Genomic DNA, 18316 nt, shown 5'->3' on the forward strand with positions numbered 1-18316 from the left:
CGGAGGTAGATTCTTAACTGATGTTGGACTGGAGTTTTTTTATTTTTAAAAAAAGAAGAAACACATGTGCCAGATGAATCGGAGAGGAAAAGACAGTTAAATCATAGACTTTTTATAAAGTCGTTTGTGGAAATTGAAGACATAAATGGGATTGTACAACAAAACGACGATTGGAAGCTGCTTTTCCTATTGAAATAACAGAAGTTCGGTCACAAAGTTATACCATAGATATTGATGAGTTAGCTTAGGCATTGACAAACTGGAGATGGGAACTTGTTTTAATACACGAATTTTAGAAATGACACAGTTGCTTTTTTTACTTTCTTCGTTATCTTGTCAATACAAAAAAATAATAATCAAGCCATCTATTTATGTTTAATTTATTACCCACCTACGGGCAGTCCATCTATCACGATAATGACCAGTTATTCAAAAACTATTATGTTTATTTCATTGAGGAACCATGTTTCAGAAAATTCTCATAGATTCAAAATGTCCAAAGCAAACTCGAGTAGTTGTACGATTTCTATGGCAAAGAGTTAAAACCAGTCGTAGTGATAATGCCATTCATTTAAATGCATTTTTTCAGTATATGAATACTAAATCAAGTTTTCTATAATTTTATAATTTACCAAAACATATGGTAAACAATTCAACAACTTAAATATAATATTGAAAACAGGAAAATATTTTATTGAAGGGACATCTCTCTAAACAGAGAATCAACGCCCCACCGGTCATTAACAGGGAAACCACGCCCCAGCGGTCATTAACAGATGGAAACCCGCCCCAACGGTCATTAATAGACGGAAACCACGCCCCATCGGTCATTATCATGTGAAAATCCGTTAACGACCGGTTTTCTGGTCCATTTCGTTCTGTTAATGACCGATGTAATTTAACACTGAAGAATAATGAATGTCATGTGGTCCCTTTTTATCCAATAAGAGAAGCTTATTCTGAAGCGATATGAAATAACTATAAATAATACAAGTACATATGTAATATTGGACCAGTCTGAAATTGAAACAATACGCTAGCAATCAAATGTGTGTTTAGTGTAATCCTGATAGGTACATTTGTGATGTATTTCGAGGTGGGAGCAGGCGGATCAGATTTGGGACTTGGTAAATATTAAACTAGATTAGAGTTTAAAATATAATCTTACTTTATATCGTAATCCTGTATGCGATAAATAAAAAATGATTGCTTAATTTCGAGTAGCATCCCTTTCTGCATATTTATGATGACATAGAAGTACGCAGAAAATTATTTTACTTTATAGCTGAAATAAATTCTTCAATAGTCAATTTTGTTTTATTTAACATGATTTATATGCTTTATGCAAACTCACAAAATATATTGAATAGACTTGTTTGATAAAATGATTTCCTCATCAACATACTAATGGTAAACTCAGAAATTATTGCGTGCGTTAATTACTGTGTTTTACGAAGAATGGACACTAATGCGAGGTTAATTATTGCGACTTCAGGAAATTCTGCATACGGATGGATTAATCAAATATCTGAATGCGAATTCTAACTATATTGCGATATTAAGCCAGTCTCACAATTAGAACTTGTAAAAACCTTGTAATAATATCTGAATTTTCAGTATGCAATTGATAACGACAATTAAATTTACGCAAATATGTAGAATTACATAAGGGTACATATAACACATGTTGTAGATTAATATTGCAGGTTTAAAAGGGCATGTTTATATACAATAAAATTATATATTATATGTAACTATAGTATGGACAAAAAGTATAATTACTAAGTGCATTTCGTCAAGTTATTCAAGAACCTTTTGTTTAATAGTTTGTCTCCACTAATATATTGAATAAATTGTTTGATAAAATGATTTCCTCATCAACATAATAATGGTAAACTCAGAAATTATTGTGTGCGTTAATTACTGTGTTTTACGAAGAATGGACACTGATGCGAGGTTAATTATTGGGACTTCAGGGAATTCTGCATACGGATGGATTGATCAAATATACAATAAAATTATATAAGAAACTATAGTATGGACAAAAAGTGTAATTACCAAGTGCATTTCGTCAAGTTATTCAAGAACCTTTTGTTTAATAGTTTGTCTTCAAAAATATAGATGTATATTTAAAGACTAACTATTTTTTTTAGAAAACAATTTTTGTGACAACCTATTAGATAAGATTGATGCTATTAAATCTGGATCCACCAATGAAGGTAATGTTGAATAAATAAATGCATATCAACCTACAAATAAGTATCGAAAATCTTCTTAATATATAAAACTAAATAAAATTTTATTGATTCAAGATTTTTTTTTTTCATTAAAAATCGTCAATTTAATATTTTGTGTTTTAATTTTATTTAAATAAAAGGCAACAGTAGTATACCGCTGTAAGAGATTCATAAAAAAACAAAAAAATCCGGGTCACAAACTAAAACTGAGGGAAACACATCAAATATAACAGAATTACGACACAACAGAAACACAACATTAAAATGTAACACACAGAGAAACGAATTAAAATATAACAATGGCCTTTTCCTGACTTGGTACAGGACATTTTAATACAAACAAATGGTGGGTTGAACCAAGTTGTGTGGCATGCCATACCTGCCGCTTTTATGGCAATGTTAAATATAAAATTAAAATGACAACATTACATGAAAGGACTAAACTACAAATAAATGGGAGAACATAAGCGACAGAGAAACACACGAATAATAGAAAACAAAAGGTGTTTGGGTTTAAAATTTAATACGCCAGACGTGCATTTTGTCCACACACATACATTGTTTAAAAGTTAAAAGTATGTTTATAATGTTTCATTTGTTAAAAAAAAATATGCAAAGTTGAGGGAACATTCCTCCTCCTAACTGCAATGTAATTCTTTACATCCCTGACCATTTCAGGTGGAAACAATAGACCCGCCTTCACAGCAATTCTTAATACCCACCCCCTGACGTTGAGCGGAAAAAATGACATTGCTAAGTTTGATAACGTAATTTTGAATCGTGGTAATGGTTATGATCCGAAAACAGGAAAGTTTACTGCTCCAAAGTCTGGTCTGTATCAGTTTTCCTTCACAATAATGTCCAACAATGGAGCCGCATTGCATATGGTTGTTGCTCTAAATGGAAAATCTATAGTTAAGCTGTATGGATCAAAAATCCATGGTGGGACGGAAACTGCAAATCCAGTCCTGGAGCTCAAAGAAGGAGACAGCGTGTATTTGACACATGAGACCTCTACTTCTCAGCAAATGGTTGGTGATCACTATTCTTATGTGTCTGGATATTATATAGGAGAATGAGATAGGTTGATCAAGGTTCAAATATTCAAACTAAATCTTTTAACTACTTTTGTTTATAATAATATTCAATATTGAGAATTTAATAGCTAACATATTGCAATCAACAAATATTTGTATAACGTAGCTATCTCAAATTAAATTGAAATTTCTTTTCTGCATACAAAAGTTGCTATTAAAAAATAGTGTAGTTAGATCGTTCTTGTTTATGTAAAAAGTGAATTATCAGTTCGAATTCAGTGCTTAAACTGACATAATTGATAATACACCTTTATCAAGTTCCTGATCATTAACGTATTACTGTATAAATCATAAGGAAACGCATTGGCCAACGCAGATAAATTTGCCTTGCGAAGATTTGTCACTTCCTTTTGTTATGCATCTTGCTTGCCGGTCTTTATATCTATTTTCAAATATGTAGGTCAGATGTGAGCGGTCCCGGTGAGACTTAATGAAGAAATGCCTTTCAGACACATGCAATCTATATTATAAAGTCTTAGTAGTTTTATTTTCAAATGCTTGAATCTACGAATTACATGTACAGATTTTTGAAAACGAATTTTCTTTTATTTCATAATGTATACACATTGGAAATGATTTGAATTTCAACCAAAGATGAAGAACTGGATCTTTCATCAATGTATAGGATACCTTAACTATATAAGTGTCCTTACAAACAAAAGTATATTGCTGGGTCCCCCAAATGCTCCACGAAACGTCTTCCTAAATTATTAACATCAATTTTATCAGCAATCAAAGCCGGATATCTTTGACACAGAATAAATACACACTAAGACTCTTTCAACTAGCAATAGTATTAACACATTTGACATTTCATCACTTTACACGCCAAGTATTCCCCATTCCAGACAAAAAGACAAATTAAAAAGAGTGTGTATTGATTTGTTTCATTAAAAAAATTGGCCAACGTAGAACAGGTATCATGTTTAAGGGAGGGATACATCCTGTTTTGTAAAAAATCACTTGGATTCAAACCAAAAATTATTTGAAATTGATCAGGACATAATCCGGATGCTTGATTGACAACATGTTTGTTACGTTTGGAGGACGTTTTTTTTCAACAAACGGCATTCACATGGGAACTAATTGTGCCTCTCTTTTTGCCGACTTATTCCTTTATTCTATTGAGGCTGACTTCATACAGAAACGTCGTTGGAAGAAAGAGAAAGAAGTTAGCAATATCCGTTACCTTTACTTTCTCAATAAATAATTCAAAATTTGGTGGCTATGTTGAACGCATTTTTACCATCAAACTAAAGATAAAGTATACAACAGAAAGTTAGGTCTGCCTCATATTTTGACTTACATATAGAAAAGAGGGGCGCAAGATATCAGAGAGACAGTCAAACTCATATATCGAATACAAACAAACAATGCAATGGCTAAAACAAATCCCACAGACTAAGCAAAACGAAACCCTCTTCATCTCAGGTCATCCGTTAGGATATGCAGACTCATGAGGGTCTGTTAAATATAAAATTTTACGACAAAAGAGATGACTTTAGCTTCCCAATTGTAAACTTGCCATATCTATGCAGCAACATTCGAACAGCGCCTGCATACGGAATATAGATCTCCAAATTGATTAAGATGTTTCCGGGCTTGTGTACCATTTCACATTTTTCTTAATAGAGGATTGCTGCTCACAAGGAAGTTATTAAACCATAAGTTTCATATTGTGAATAGCCATTCATTAAGTAACCCTCAATGACATGTCGATATCACAAAATAGTTGCATGCGAAACATTGGATACTTTTTCCATCTGGTGTCATGTTAGTATTATGTTCCTAATATATGATATACAATTTTGAATATTTGTCAAAATTTAGTTATGTATATAGAAGTTGTTTGGTAGCTGCATACCGAGTCAACACTTAAGTTTGTGGTATATATTTCTTTGTGCATCCGAATTTTAGCTTTTCATGATGTTGTAGGGTCCATCATTTAATGTTCGATTCGGACTCATAGATTTGTCCAGTGTTATTATTGTACTTTGTACTTAATCGAGAAATTTGTATGTTTGTTTTGGATTGTATTCTCGAACTGTGCTGTATGTGATTAAACTAAGAATGGAAATGGGCAATGTGTCAAAGAGACATCAACCTGACCCAAGAGCAGGATGTATGCTTACACAGACAGTTGCGGGTGCAATATCCAGATTATTGTCACGTTAACCGTTTATGTTTATACGGATGATTTGCCAATCTGAGAATATACCTGGAACAATCTGAGGTTTGTTTGGCATGAACAAGGTTTAAACTTTTGATTTGTTTCAGACAAAAAAAATGAAGTAAGGACAATGCTAATTGTTTGCCATTCAACCCTTTGTTCAAATAATCGAGCGTCTGATTTTGTGTGATTGGCTAGACATTTCCTTTTTTTTTTTTTATTTACCATCGCTTTCGGTTTTTTGTTTAACTTTTTTATAAGTAAGCGAAGAAAGCGGTAATTTAGTTGCTTATTAGGTTTCTTCATATTAAAAACCGTTTTGTGTTTTTTTTTTTGCACTTTGTATTAAATTGATTAAAATAAACTTATCACTGCTGTCTATATCTATGTAGAAATAAGTTATGTACTTTGAACAATAGTTAGATTCAGTGCAAAACCTTTTCCCAATATAAACGATCTTTTATAAATCTTAACTATGAATTTGTCAGATCTAATGACACAACAGAATGGTTATCCATGATTTGGTTTACTCAATCACAGGCATTCAAATGAATACATAAAGACTGGTTTCATAATTACATAAGTCTGTAAATGATGATTAATCAACAGACAAGTGCAGTTATCAGATAATAATTAAAGGATCGGTAACTTCTAGACAATTTAATATACCGTTTTATCACAATGTCTAAATCAATTTTGTATACTTGAGCTGTTTCATAGGTCTATTATTGAAGCGTTAAAACAAGTTTATTTCGTACGTTTGATTCAATAATAAACAACAGATCAAAGTAATATGACATGCATTTACCCTTGAAACGCAGTTTTATTAAAACATGTGGGAATATCGTTTCTTTGAAAAGAAAATCCTTTATGTATCCACATCGATCATTAGAAAAGTTCTGCTATAAAATTGTCTTGCTATACATTTTTTCGCCGACATTATTTCGTACTAAGTGACCTTAACCATGAACTTGAAATTAAATTTGACAACCGTAGAGCCGTTGTGTTAGTGAGTACTTTGTAAATTTTAATATTTGTATAATCTTAAATGAAAAAAAAAAGTGTTATACACCAAATCATCATTGAAATTGTACTCATTTATGTACATGTATCAACATTTCCTGAAATACACTTGTCTATATTTATGTCCCAAGGGAGAGAAGCCATACCTGAAAAATACAATGTTAAAAAGTCATATTTTTTTTACAGGAAAAATCTTAATCAATTGTTCCATTTACTACTACTATCCAGTATTGAAGAAAGTATAAGCTATCAATGATGTATATCAACACCAAATCATCATTGACATTGTGTTCATGCATGTTAAAAAAGTCATATTTTTTTCACAGGAAAAATCTTAATCAATTGTTCCATTTACCATGTTTACTTCTACTATCCAGTATTGAAGAAAGTATAAGCTATCAATGATGTATATCAACACCAAATCATCATTGAAATTGTGTTCATGTATGTACATGTATCAGCATATCATGAAATATACATGTCTCCTTGGTTTTGATTGTTATTGTTTATATTTATGTCCATAGGGAGAGAAGCCATAACTGTTAAGAAGTTATAAATTTTTATCAGGTCAATTTTCACATTTACCGCTATCCAGTATTGAAGAAAGTAAGCTATCAATACTGTATATATGGAACATATAAATATATATAAAGAGTTGCCACCATCAATTCGTGCCCGAGGGTATCACCAGCCCAGTAGTCAACACTTGACATGAATATCAATAATGTGGTCATTTTAATAAATTTTCTGTTCACAAAACTTTCAATTTTCGACAAACTAAGAATGTTCTTATCCCAGGCATAGATTACCTTATCCGTATTTGGTACAACTTTTTGGAATTTTGGATCCTCAATGCTCTTTGTAATTGTTTGGCTTTTTAAATATTTTGATATGAGCGTCACTGATGAGTCTTGTGTAGACGAAACGCGCGTCTGAAGTATAAATTTTAATCCTAGTACCTTTGATAACTATTGGGAATATGACGAATACAAATGCATTTTACTAGAAACATGGGTTAGATCCTGTAAAATATATATTTACGACTGTTCAATCAATTAACTAATAACAGTTTCTTATTTAAAGGGTTAACGTTCCCACTGTCAATTTGAATTTGATGTCTCCAAATGCATTCTTGAAGAGAATTCAAAGCCGAACCAATAAAGTTTATTTTCAACTGTACAATTATACGTGCTGCCGTTAATTGACGATTTGACAGTTGCAAATGCCGTTTTCACTGGTAACTTGTAGCGGACAGAAGAAAACAGATATCTGTGAAAGTCAAACCAAATTTGACGAATATAACTCTTCAACTTAACTTTTAAATAATGTAGCATAAGTCGAATTAATTTTGTGTAAAAAAAAGTCTTCTAAATTCTAATTTGAACAGTGGTTATTGTAAGACAAAAAGAAATTGATTTGTAGATTGGTTATTTGCAAGACAAAGAGATGTAAATTTTGAGGACCTTGGCCAAATCAGTTGGGGATTTTTTATGCTGAGGTCAGACGTACGCGCGCCAATTTTGATTCCAAGAGTACATTTGTTGGAATAAGGTCATCCATCAACAGGTATTTGAGAGCTCCCCTTGTTTATATCACCTAAATACATGATCTATGCACTAACGGACAAAAACAAATGAAATTTTAGCTAATCGTATCAAATGTTTGCAGCAATGTTTAAAAAGCATCAACACGATAGTTTAGACAAAGCCAACCATCACCTCTCTATATCTGAAGGAGATTTATAAAAGTTGAGGGTATCAAATGTCTTGTCAATGAAAACTACGAAAGGTTCATAAAGGAAAGTTTGGTTTGGCGACATGTTATGTTTTAGTCGTCGTGGTAGAGAAAATCAAAGACAGTTCACTGAAGATACACTAGAATTGAAAACTGATGACCGTGGCAATGAATTTGCTCATGATGAAACAACAAAACACCACCGTGGAGATGTTTGATATGATAATTCTGAAAAAAAATCTCAGAATGTATAAAACGTAAAAACCGGATTGTCCTGTTCAAGCAGTAAAATAAAATTTGTCAAAAAGAAATCCTACTCGATACCAATGATGAAATATAATATCTTTCAAGGCCTCTGGGCGAAAATATGTTAAATAACTTGAAGATCAATGAAGGAAATGTCAAAAATTGCTAATTTGTGCTCCTAAACTTAATCCAATCATTGTGTTTGGGCAACAACTATAAATATATTTGCACATGCTGGTTATACAGACAGAGAGATCATGAAAATTACAGGCCACAATGAGAGACAGGTCTTTCGTTATACCATGAAGATTCTTCTGACAATCAGAGAGGAAAGTATTCTGCTCTGCTACAAGGTCTTGATGAAACGCCAACAAATAATTTAAAGAGTAAAATCACAAAAATACTGAACTAAGAGGAAAATCTTATCAGAAAGTCTATAATCACATGGCAAAATCAATTAACATACACATAAAAAACGAATGGACAAGAACTGTCATATTCCTGACTTGGTACAGGCATTTTCAAATGTAGAAAATAATGGGTTAAACATGGATTTATAGCGGTTACCTTCTCACTTTGATGACAGTCTCATCAAATTCCGTTATATTTACAATGATGCGTTAACTAAACAGACATATTAAATACAATAGCCAAAATATGGGCACAGCAGTCATCATCGTGTAAAATTATAAAAGGGACAATTTAACAGAACACAAAAACATCTATCTACAAACACATTCATTGATTCGCGTGTCAGATGTCAGAAAATTTTATACCTCACATATATTTGTCGTTCAATGTACATACAAACACTTTTAAAATTTCACATAGGCAATGTTAGCATACAGGGTTAAAATATCAAAAGTTATTTTGAATTTATAAGAATCTACAAATAGTTAATTCCACTACGCGATTGAATGATTTTGAAGTTTGTGGTTCAACGTATTTTGAAATTCATAATAGAAATATATCATACTGACGGGATCGTTAAAGTACAGGTTACAAGAACTAAAGAAATACAGATGTCGCATATACAAAACACACCAGCAAAAAATGAAAGACAATACACAAACATTGACGGGATGTATAAGTACCGAGCCTCGTCAAATGGATATCACATAAAACAATCCAACAGTAAAAGAAATAGTATTAATAGAACAAAGACAAATGAAAGAACAATAAAACGCGTTGTTAAGATGATAAACAACATCAAGACCATTATATATTATTTGTGAAGTTGATACGGAATATTTATCAAAAAGGCCTTGGTACCTTCTGATGAACTTTTTTAGAAAAAGGACGAGACTTTTTTTGACATACCCCTGGTTCATCAACTTTCTACTCAGATGCTGATGACGTATTACAAAGTCTGAGTAGCAGCTGCAAGCTCTTGAATATCGAATAAGTTGGGAAATATTTATCCCATATGCAGGTGAAGTTGGTATATTGCTACTAAGGTGAAGGAAATTTATAAATTCAAAATTAAAATCGTCTCGTTTGTCATAGATTCTGGTACTGAGATGACTGGCATTCGAGATACAAGTCTAAAAATGAGGCGGAGGAAGCCGTGTCTGTTGTTTCTTTAATTTCTAGTTCTGAGGGATATATTAATGGAACCCAATCAGAAAAGTTCGGAATGTTCATCAATATATCTGAAAGTTAAATTAAATAATATGGCTTCTTTGATCCTCTTGTTTTTGACAAGTGTCTGAAGGAACTTCGATTCATATGAAAATAAGAAGAGGTCGGCAAGAACAGGCGCACAGTTTGTTTTCACAGGAATGGCAACAATGTGTTAGAAAAGTCTACCTCCAAACTCAACAAATATGCTGTCGATAAGAAACTCCATCATACTGACCACTTGTTCTTCTGTGTAGCATATTTCAACTTTTTGTTTGTCACTATTAACGAAATATGCCTTATGAAATCCCAAAGTAATAAATTTATAGCTTATTTTACATATACCATTTTTATGTTGAAAGGCATTGTGGATTATTCCTTTTAGGCGATTTTTCAATTTCATATGGGAAATGGTGGTATACAGGGTTGAAAAATCGAAATTAGAATTGTTAAAAATCCACATATGCTTAATATCACTACGCGAGTAAACAGTTTCACAGTATTTCTGAAGCCCCTCTTTCACTGCGGACAGAATTTTAGTCAATATAATGGACAATTCTTAAGTGAAACATGAAGATGAGCCAGCAATATACCGTTGTTTGAACGGAATTTTATGAAGCTATGGTATCCAATACAAACAAGGTAAGTCCTCCGATTTGGTGTTCAATGTAATGTTTATTGAAGCCATGAAGGACTTCCGATTTGTGATTATATCTCATCCTTATCAAATGATATGTCTTTGTATGTGGGATTACCTGAGTGCTCCTTTATACCTAATTCTTTTACAAGACGTCCCTAGTAATACGATTTACATACAAAGACAATATTATTTGAAGCTTTGTCCGCAGGAACAACAACATACTTATCATGAAGAGATGATAGACATTTCATGACCTCTTTGTCTCTGAAAACGGACTTTGGTCGATCGTTCCCACAGTTTTTCAACTTGTGAATGGGACGTTTTATCAGAGACCTGGTATTTTTAACCCATTCTGACAGTGTCCAGTTCAACTTCTCGCTTAGACCATGAACTGGCGTAGTCGTCAATGGAATCCATAAATGAAAAAGACAAATAAAAACAGCCCTACAACACGTAGTTAAGTTGATAATCAACGTCAGTATATTGAATTTAAGTTTCAAGAGGCCCAATGTTGACTTTGGAGTAGGCCTATGATCTTCATTGTTCATCCTTCCCTTAAAGTAAGGCGTCCGTTTGGCTGTGAAGGGTTCATCATGAACGCATTCAAATGCGGTCAGAATTGGGACATTATATCCGATGTCTCGTAGAGGGTTAACCATGCTGTCTGCGTCCACTCTTACAGGGGTACGTAGGCAGCCCGTTGCAAGGTCTAACTTCTTTCCCCCTTTTGATTACCATAATTTTCAACTGGTAGTCTAAAATTCCAAGACCTTCATCCCGAACACTCTTCTAATTTTATGTAACCTTGCAGCCTTCAACAATGAGCAAAGCCCATACAGCAAAGTCCGCTACAAAAAGTTCGTTTCATCTGCAAAACACTCATCAGTGACGCTCAACTCCAAAAAAGTTCAATAAACCAGATTAAGTACGAAGATGAAGAACAATGAGGACCAAAATTCCCAAACGTTTTGCTAGATACAGCTAAGGTAATCTACTGTGGATTCAATTATTTTTGTGGGCACTAATTTTCGTGGATATGGGGAAACTTGCATATTCGTGAATCTTTAATTTCGTGGTTTCAATTATCCCTACATTTACGCATTTATAGTAAATTTGTCATTCGTTGAATATATAATTTCGTGGTTGAATTGTAGCCACGAAACCTCTGTTATTGGTATCCAACGAAAATAAATGAATCCACAGTATTCCCGAGGTACACGTTGTTTTGGGAAGTTTACACCATCCATGGTCTGTATCAATGATAACTCATGACAGCACAGAAGTGGTGCTGACTACTGGGCTGGTGATACCCTCAGGGAATTTGAACGCCACCAGCAGTGGCATCGACTTAGAGGTTCTAAATAAACTCATTATAGATACTAGGGTTGAATTTTGTATTTGTGTTTTGTAAACGACAGTTGCAGAAGATAAATTTCTTGATTAAAAAATAATGATTTGAACCTTATTTTATAGCTAGCACTCTCTTGTATGAATGACAGTCGCGTAAAATACCCTTGTATTGACAATAATGAGCGAACAAAGTAAACGGACATAATAGGTAAAACTGTCAACGATAGGGCACGGAAAACAACATTGAGTTACAAGTTAACCGCTATGAAAACAAACAAATACATTTGTATGTAACAAAGAAGCACAAAAAGCATAAACAAGAAACACATGCAATATGGAAGACAAGAACACAACATTACCATAACACAATAACGGGATGTTTAAGTACAGAACCACGTCAAACGGATATCACAAAAACTGACTGATCAGTTATAAAATTTATACATGTAATCATAAAGACAAATAAAAGATTAAAATAACACGTTATTATGATGATAAACAACGTCGTTACCAAGAATCTTTATTTCAAGACCATCGTGTATTGTGTGTGAACTTGATACAAAAATGTGTTAGGGTGTTCTGTTTAAATGTTGTACGTGACTGCGAATAACTATTGTTTACCAATACTAGGACATTTTTTTATATAAACTACCCTTTCTTTCACTCTATGTAGTTTTGAACGACATCATGTGAACGTAAATATTAATTTTTAGTACATTTTCATGAAGATTTTGTTGTATGCTTTATTTGAAGGGACTTATGGGAAAAAACTGTTTGCCCTTAAAAAATCCTCTCCTCCACACACACTCCAATCGGAAAAACCAAGGGCTAGTATTGACAGAAAGAGACTGCAAAATATGTTCAAAGCATATGATAAAGCATAACAAAGCACGATAATCGGGGTACAGTGAAGAAAAAAAGTAAATAAAGAGAAATACGTATCTTTCAATCAATACGCTGAACAATTTTCATAGCCCAGTTTTCATCATTTAAGCTAGAAAAATTAATGAGAAAACAATGACCTATCACCAATAAAAGGCAAATTTCGTAGTTTCAACAGATTCCGAGAGCGCAGTGATTAAGGACATAATCTAACCAAATGAATATAATTCTGCAAGACAAGATAAGCTGCTAAACAACCTTAAACAAATGGGTACGAGAAATGGATCTGGAAAGGTAAATGTATTAACTGATGCTGATGTTACATGTAATACCTTCTTCAACAGTGTACAACTGGATTGATCCAACCCACCTACAGTTAGGTTCTGGAAAACTGTTCTGTTTACTACAGGTATCGTGGTGGAACACAACAGTCTCAGATGAAATTGCATTGGTGATGGACATTTTTGTAGAGATCACCTAGGCAATACATATTGACAAATGGATGAAAGCAAGAGAAAAAAAATCGTGAAGAACATTTAAAAAATAATAAAGGGGAAATACCTCAGAAGGCTTTGACCAATTTAAATGACCAGTCAAGATATCCCAACGGTAAAAGATAAATAAATCCAAGAGTCCTTCTTAAAATTCGTCAAAGCTGATGATCCATTCAACCTTCAACAGAATAATTGCCCTAAAAAATCAATCCGTTGGTACAAAAGTCAGACAGTAGGTGTTCATAAATTGGGCAAGTTCATTAATAAATAAAGAAAATGTGCAAGGATTTTATCTAGTGCATTTTATGTGAGTATCATTAATATGAATTCCTTTTCAAGTCAGTTTTGTTTTCTGCACACACTCTAACGCCTGTCTTCAGATGGAATACAAGGGGGCTTCCATATTTTAGTTCTACTATTTTAGCCTCAAGGATAAAATCGCTTCTTTCCCCTTTGCTACGATGACCAGAACTTGAAAATATTTTTTTTTTTAAATATATTTATTTATGAAATGCACAATTATACACTAGGGATGGAAGGCATATCAAATATGAATGGACTATTTAATAATAAACTCAGAAAAAAAGAAGCTGATTTTGTACTTCATGACACGGGTTATGTTCTTCTCATATATGTTGTGATGGTATGATACTAAACCCCTAACGGGAAGAATTGTGCCTGATGTTCATATGATGAAATCATAATCTTTCAGTCAGTTTAATTGAAGTCTGGAGCTGGCATGTCAGTTAACTGCTAGTAGTCTGTTGTTATTTATGTATTATTGTCATTTTGTTTATTTTCTTTGGTTACATCTTCTGACATCAGACTCGGACTTCTCTTGAACTGAATTTTAATGTGCGTATTGTTATGCGTTTACTTTTCTACATTGGTTAGAGGTATAGGGGGAGGGTTGAGATCTCACAAACATGTTTAACCCCGCCGCATTTTTGCGCCTGTCTCAAGTCAGGAGCCTCTGGCCTTTGTTAGTCTTGTATTATTTTAATTTTAGTTTCTCGTGTACAATTTGGAAATTAGTATGGCGTTCATTATCACTGTACTAGTATATATTTGTTTAGGGGTCAGCTGAGGGACGCCTCCGGGTCCGGGAATTTCTCGCTACATTGAAGACCTGTTAGTGACCCTCTGCTGTTGTTTTTTATTTGGTCGGGTTGTTGTCTCTTTGACATATTCCCCATTTCCATTCTCAATTTTATTCTATGATTTCGTAAAACACTTCATATCAAGTGTCTTAACACATAATGCCGATATAGGGGATTTCATGGAATAGTTTTTGTCTTGTAAGACAAATATGCTTGAACATAGTGTTTTGCTCTTTCGGGCCGATTCGCCCTCTATAGCTGCCAATTATCTTGAAAATTGTCCTAAACATTTTTTGGTAGTTTTTATGTTTTCGGAATCAGTTTAACGCTTTAAACCACGAGTATACACAGGCAGATGTTCAAAGCGATATTGGGTTTTCAGTATTACATCGAAAGTTAAACCAATTTATTGTGGAGGAATAACTTCACTGTACCCGTGTACCGAAATATATGGCTCGGTTCCACTAAACTGTCTTCATTTAAAGCAAAAAAATAATTAAATAAAAAAAAACGACTAATCGTCTGTATTACGCATGGAATATTTGCAGATGAGCGTAAAGGCAGATGCAGATTCATTTGTACTGTATTTACGGCGAATGTGGTCTGTGATTCTCGATTAATCTTCTAATAGGGGTTCTTTGGACTATAAATACAATGCCAATTTAAGAGCAGTTTGTATTTACATGAGAGCTATATACATCGAGGTTTCGGCTTTTTTGAGCGGAAAAACATGAGGTCGTTTTGCCGACCTAACGTTCTGTTATGCAGTTGTACGCATCGTCGTCGTTAAAATAATACATCACTTGTTGTTTATTACTTCTCAATTATTCGTCTAAGCAAGCAATTCACCATAGGTTGAATTCAAATCCTGGTTCGATAAAGATATAACCGTGTCGACAATCCCTAATTTCCGCATATTTTTCTCGTATTGACAGTGTCTTTGTACTGAAGAACTTCTAATGTAGGCGTGAATAATTACAATAGGCGTGTCAAATAAAAACCCTCATCATAAATAAATGTAACTGGATTGAATTTTTGTTTTTGGGCCAGACGCACATTTCGTCTACATGCGCAATATACTCATCAGTGACGCTTGAATCCAAAAAAGGTTAAAAAAGGCTTATCCAGGGAATATACCTTATTATCTACTATCTGTAGTTACTGCCTTCGGGTGGTAAAATCTTGTAGTTACTGCCGTTTGGTGGTTAAATCTAAGTGCTTGGGTGAAGGAATTAAGGATTATCATTTGAAAATTGTGGTATTTTTGTGAGGCAGAAATTAAGCTTTGCACCAAGTCACGCTCGGAGATTTGCATGATCATCCATGAACAACTCTTTAAGCAAGCTTTAGTGGAGGACGTGCAATTTCTAAATACTTCTATATCTTTGTAAACTCTTGGTGGTTATAATGTTCTAATTTTAGTGAACATAAATTATGTCAATTATTTTTTCTCAATTGACTGTTTTGAGTGAGATATAAGTACATTGCCACGTCCCCTCCGTGTTTTGTTATATGTATATCTGTTTTGAATCGATCTGATGAGTTTAGATCTGTTCAACAGTTTACTGAATTTCATAGTTTGTTCTAATGCTATAGTGTTACTGCACTGTCGCATGTTTATAGCCCACTAACTAGAGTGAACCATAGATGTAATACCGTATAAAATAGTATACGGCTTTATCATATAAAGTTCTAATTTTAGTGAACATAAATTATGTCAATTATTTTTTCTCAATTGACTGTTTTGAGTGAGATATAAGTACATTGTCACGTCCCCTCCGTGTTTTGTTATATGTATATCTGTTTTGAATCGATCTGATGAGTTTAGATCTGTTCAACAGTTTACTGAATTTCATAGTTTGTTCTAATGCTATAGTGTTACTGCACTGTCGCATGTTTATAGCCCACTAACTAGAGTGAACCATAGATGTAATACCGTATAAAATAGTATACGGCTTTATCATATATCATTCAATTCGAAAACATAATATGTTTTCGAATTTATGTACTTTAAATTTAATTCGGTCATCATAACTTTATATGGTTCATTTTTTAGAAATTAAGATGAAAGGAAAACCATCATTTTCCATACAAAATTGCAATGGATATCTAATACAAACTTAAATGCCTTTATAGCGAGAAAAAAAAAGTAAAACAGCATGGCCTGTTTTCTCATTCAATTTTTCATTCAAAAGGTTAAAATTCATCATAAATTAAATTGTACCGAAAAAGTTTAACATTTAAAAAAAAGAGGTAGGTCTTAAATTTAAAATGATACTGTACACCAACATATTTTCGCGGATGGTTTAATTCGCACTTCTGTGTAGAGAATTGTCAATATTAATTGCTCCATCGTCACTAAAGTTCAAGTTCCAAACAAACATACATACACTACCGAAAGCGCAGGAAATATAGCGGGAATACGTTTTATGAGTTTTTGTTCAAGTGGGTTGTCGTTTGCCATGCCAAAATAATACCCATGTATCCCTTTTGTTCCGGGTAGATATGTAATTCCCCCTTTGTCTATTGACTCTTTGCGCAGAACAGTCATTTGTTTGTTTGCTTTGACGAAATATTAAGGGTGACTTACACCGTCTGCTTTAACAGTAAAAATTGTGCCGGTCGAAACAAGTTCATAGAGTTGTTCAATTTCATCGGCGATCTCTTCATCTTCTGATTCCTAACCAGCGTTTTCTTTAATCAATTTTTAAACTGAACCGTTATCAATTTGATCAACATTTAAGCAATCGCTATAATTTGCGTTTACACAATTCTCACAGGGAAATAAAGGCAACAGTAGTATACCACTGTTCAAAACTCGTAAATCTGTGGACAAAAAAACAAAATCGGGGTAACAAACTAAAACTGAGGGAACCGCATTAAAGCAGGTCAGCTTTCTAAGTTCAACATACCTGGTGAATTTTTTGTTTTCTTTTACTGGTTTGATATATCGATCTCGATTTCTATTAATCGTTTCTATTTATAAAAAAATCCTACGTGAACATTTTGAATCCTCAGAAGTTTTGCAAAGTCATATAAATTTCGTTCACGTTGTATCACACGCTGCCCACGGATGATAGACAAGTCGGCTTGCTTTTTTTATGAAACCACCGGCTGCATCTTGATCTTGAGGTTCACGAGCAAAAAAAATCCTCACAGTTTTATCATATCTTAAATCGGAACACTCATTAGTGATATCTGCTGTGCATTGACGACTTCTGTACTGGGCACTACACTCGTCGGTAAACTCATAAATGACAGACACTGGCATGATATCGATACTAAGTAATCACGAATTAACTTCTGAGCCTCATGTGTAAAATGATGATCATGCTTCTGGTCCGGACTGATTACAAGAAAATGTTCTGTTAAAATGATTTGGTCATTGTCATTAATATCTATTCCGTCATACTCCAAAATCGCGTGTCTATTTAAAATCGTCACATGAATAGAAACTTCTTTTTTTTTGGAAATAAGAAGACTAGATTTCACACTGTTCTGTACATTTATCGTTTTCAGAGAAATCATGGATTGTAACACAATGCGTTACTGGTAAATTGTTAATCAAAGTTTTCATCTGTTTTAACTGCCAGTAAGCTCTAAATCGGTGAGACGGAAAATTTTCAAATAATTGTATCAAATAATCAAACATGTCGCATGCCTTAGAGCTTTTCTTTACAAGAACAAGCTTTCTAACTACTTTGACACCTTTTATTTTTACAT

At 33.4% G+C, this 18316-nt stretch overlaps 1 protein-coding gene across 1 annotated transcript; it reads left to right on the top strand.

The window, feature by feature from the left end:
• Positions 1-990: 990 nt before the first annotated feature.
• Positions 991-3363, top strand: LOC143049133 (cerebellin-1-like). Its single transcript, XM_076222887.1, has 3 exons — positions 991-1127; positions 2154-2219; positions 2916-3363. Exons 1-3 carry the CDS (start codon positions 1085-1087, stop codon positions 3314-3316), a joined length of 510 nt encoding a protein of 169 aa, XP_076079002.1. The 5' UTR covers positions 991-1084; the 3' UTR covers positions 3317-3363.
• Positions 3364-18316: the final 14953 nt, after the last annotated feature.

Source organism: Mytilus galloprovincialis, chromosome 10, assembly GCF_965363235.1.
Source record: "Mytilus galloprovincialis chromosome 10, xbMytGall1.hap1.1, whole genome shotgun sequence".
Lineage (NCBI taxonomy): Eukaryota > Metazoa > Mollusca > Bivalvia > Mytilida > Mytilidae > Mytilus > Mytilus galloprovincialis.

Bases quoted from the DNA above. Each gene is read 5' to 3' on its own strand.
- LOC143049133 (XM_076222887.1), top strand. From the start codon at position 1,085: ATGTATTTCGAGGTGGGAGCAGGCGGATCAGATTTGGGACTTG. The intron at 1,128-2,153 runs GTAAATATTAAA...TATTTTTTTTAG, and splicing joins CGGATCAGATTTGGGACTTG to AAAACAATTTTTGTGACAAC. The intron at 2,220-2,915 runs GTAATGTTGAAT...TGACCATTTCAG, and splicing joins ATCTGGATCCACCAATGAAG to GTGGAAACAATAGACCCGCC.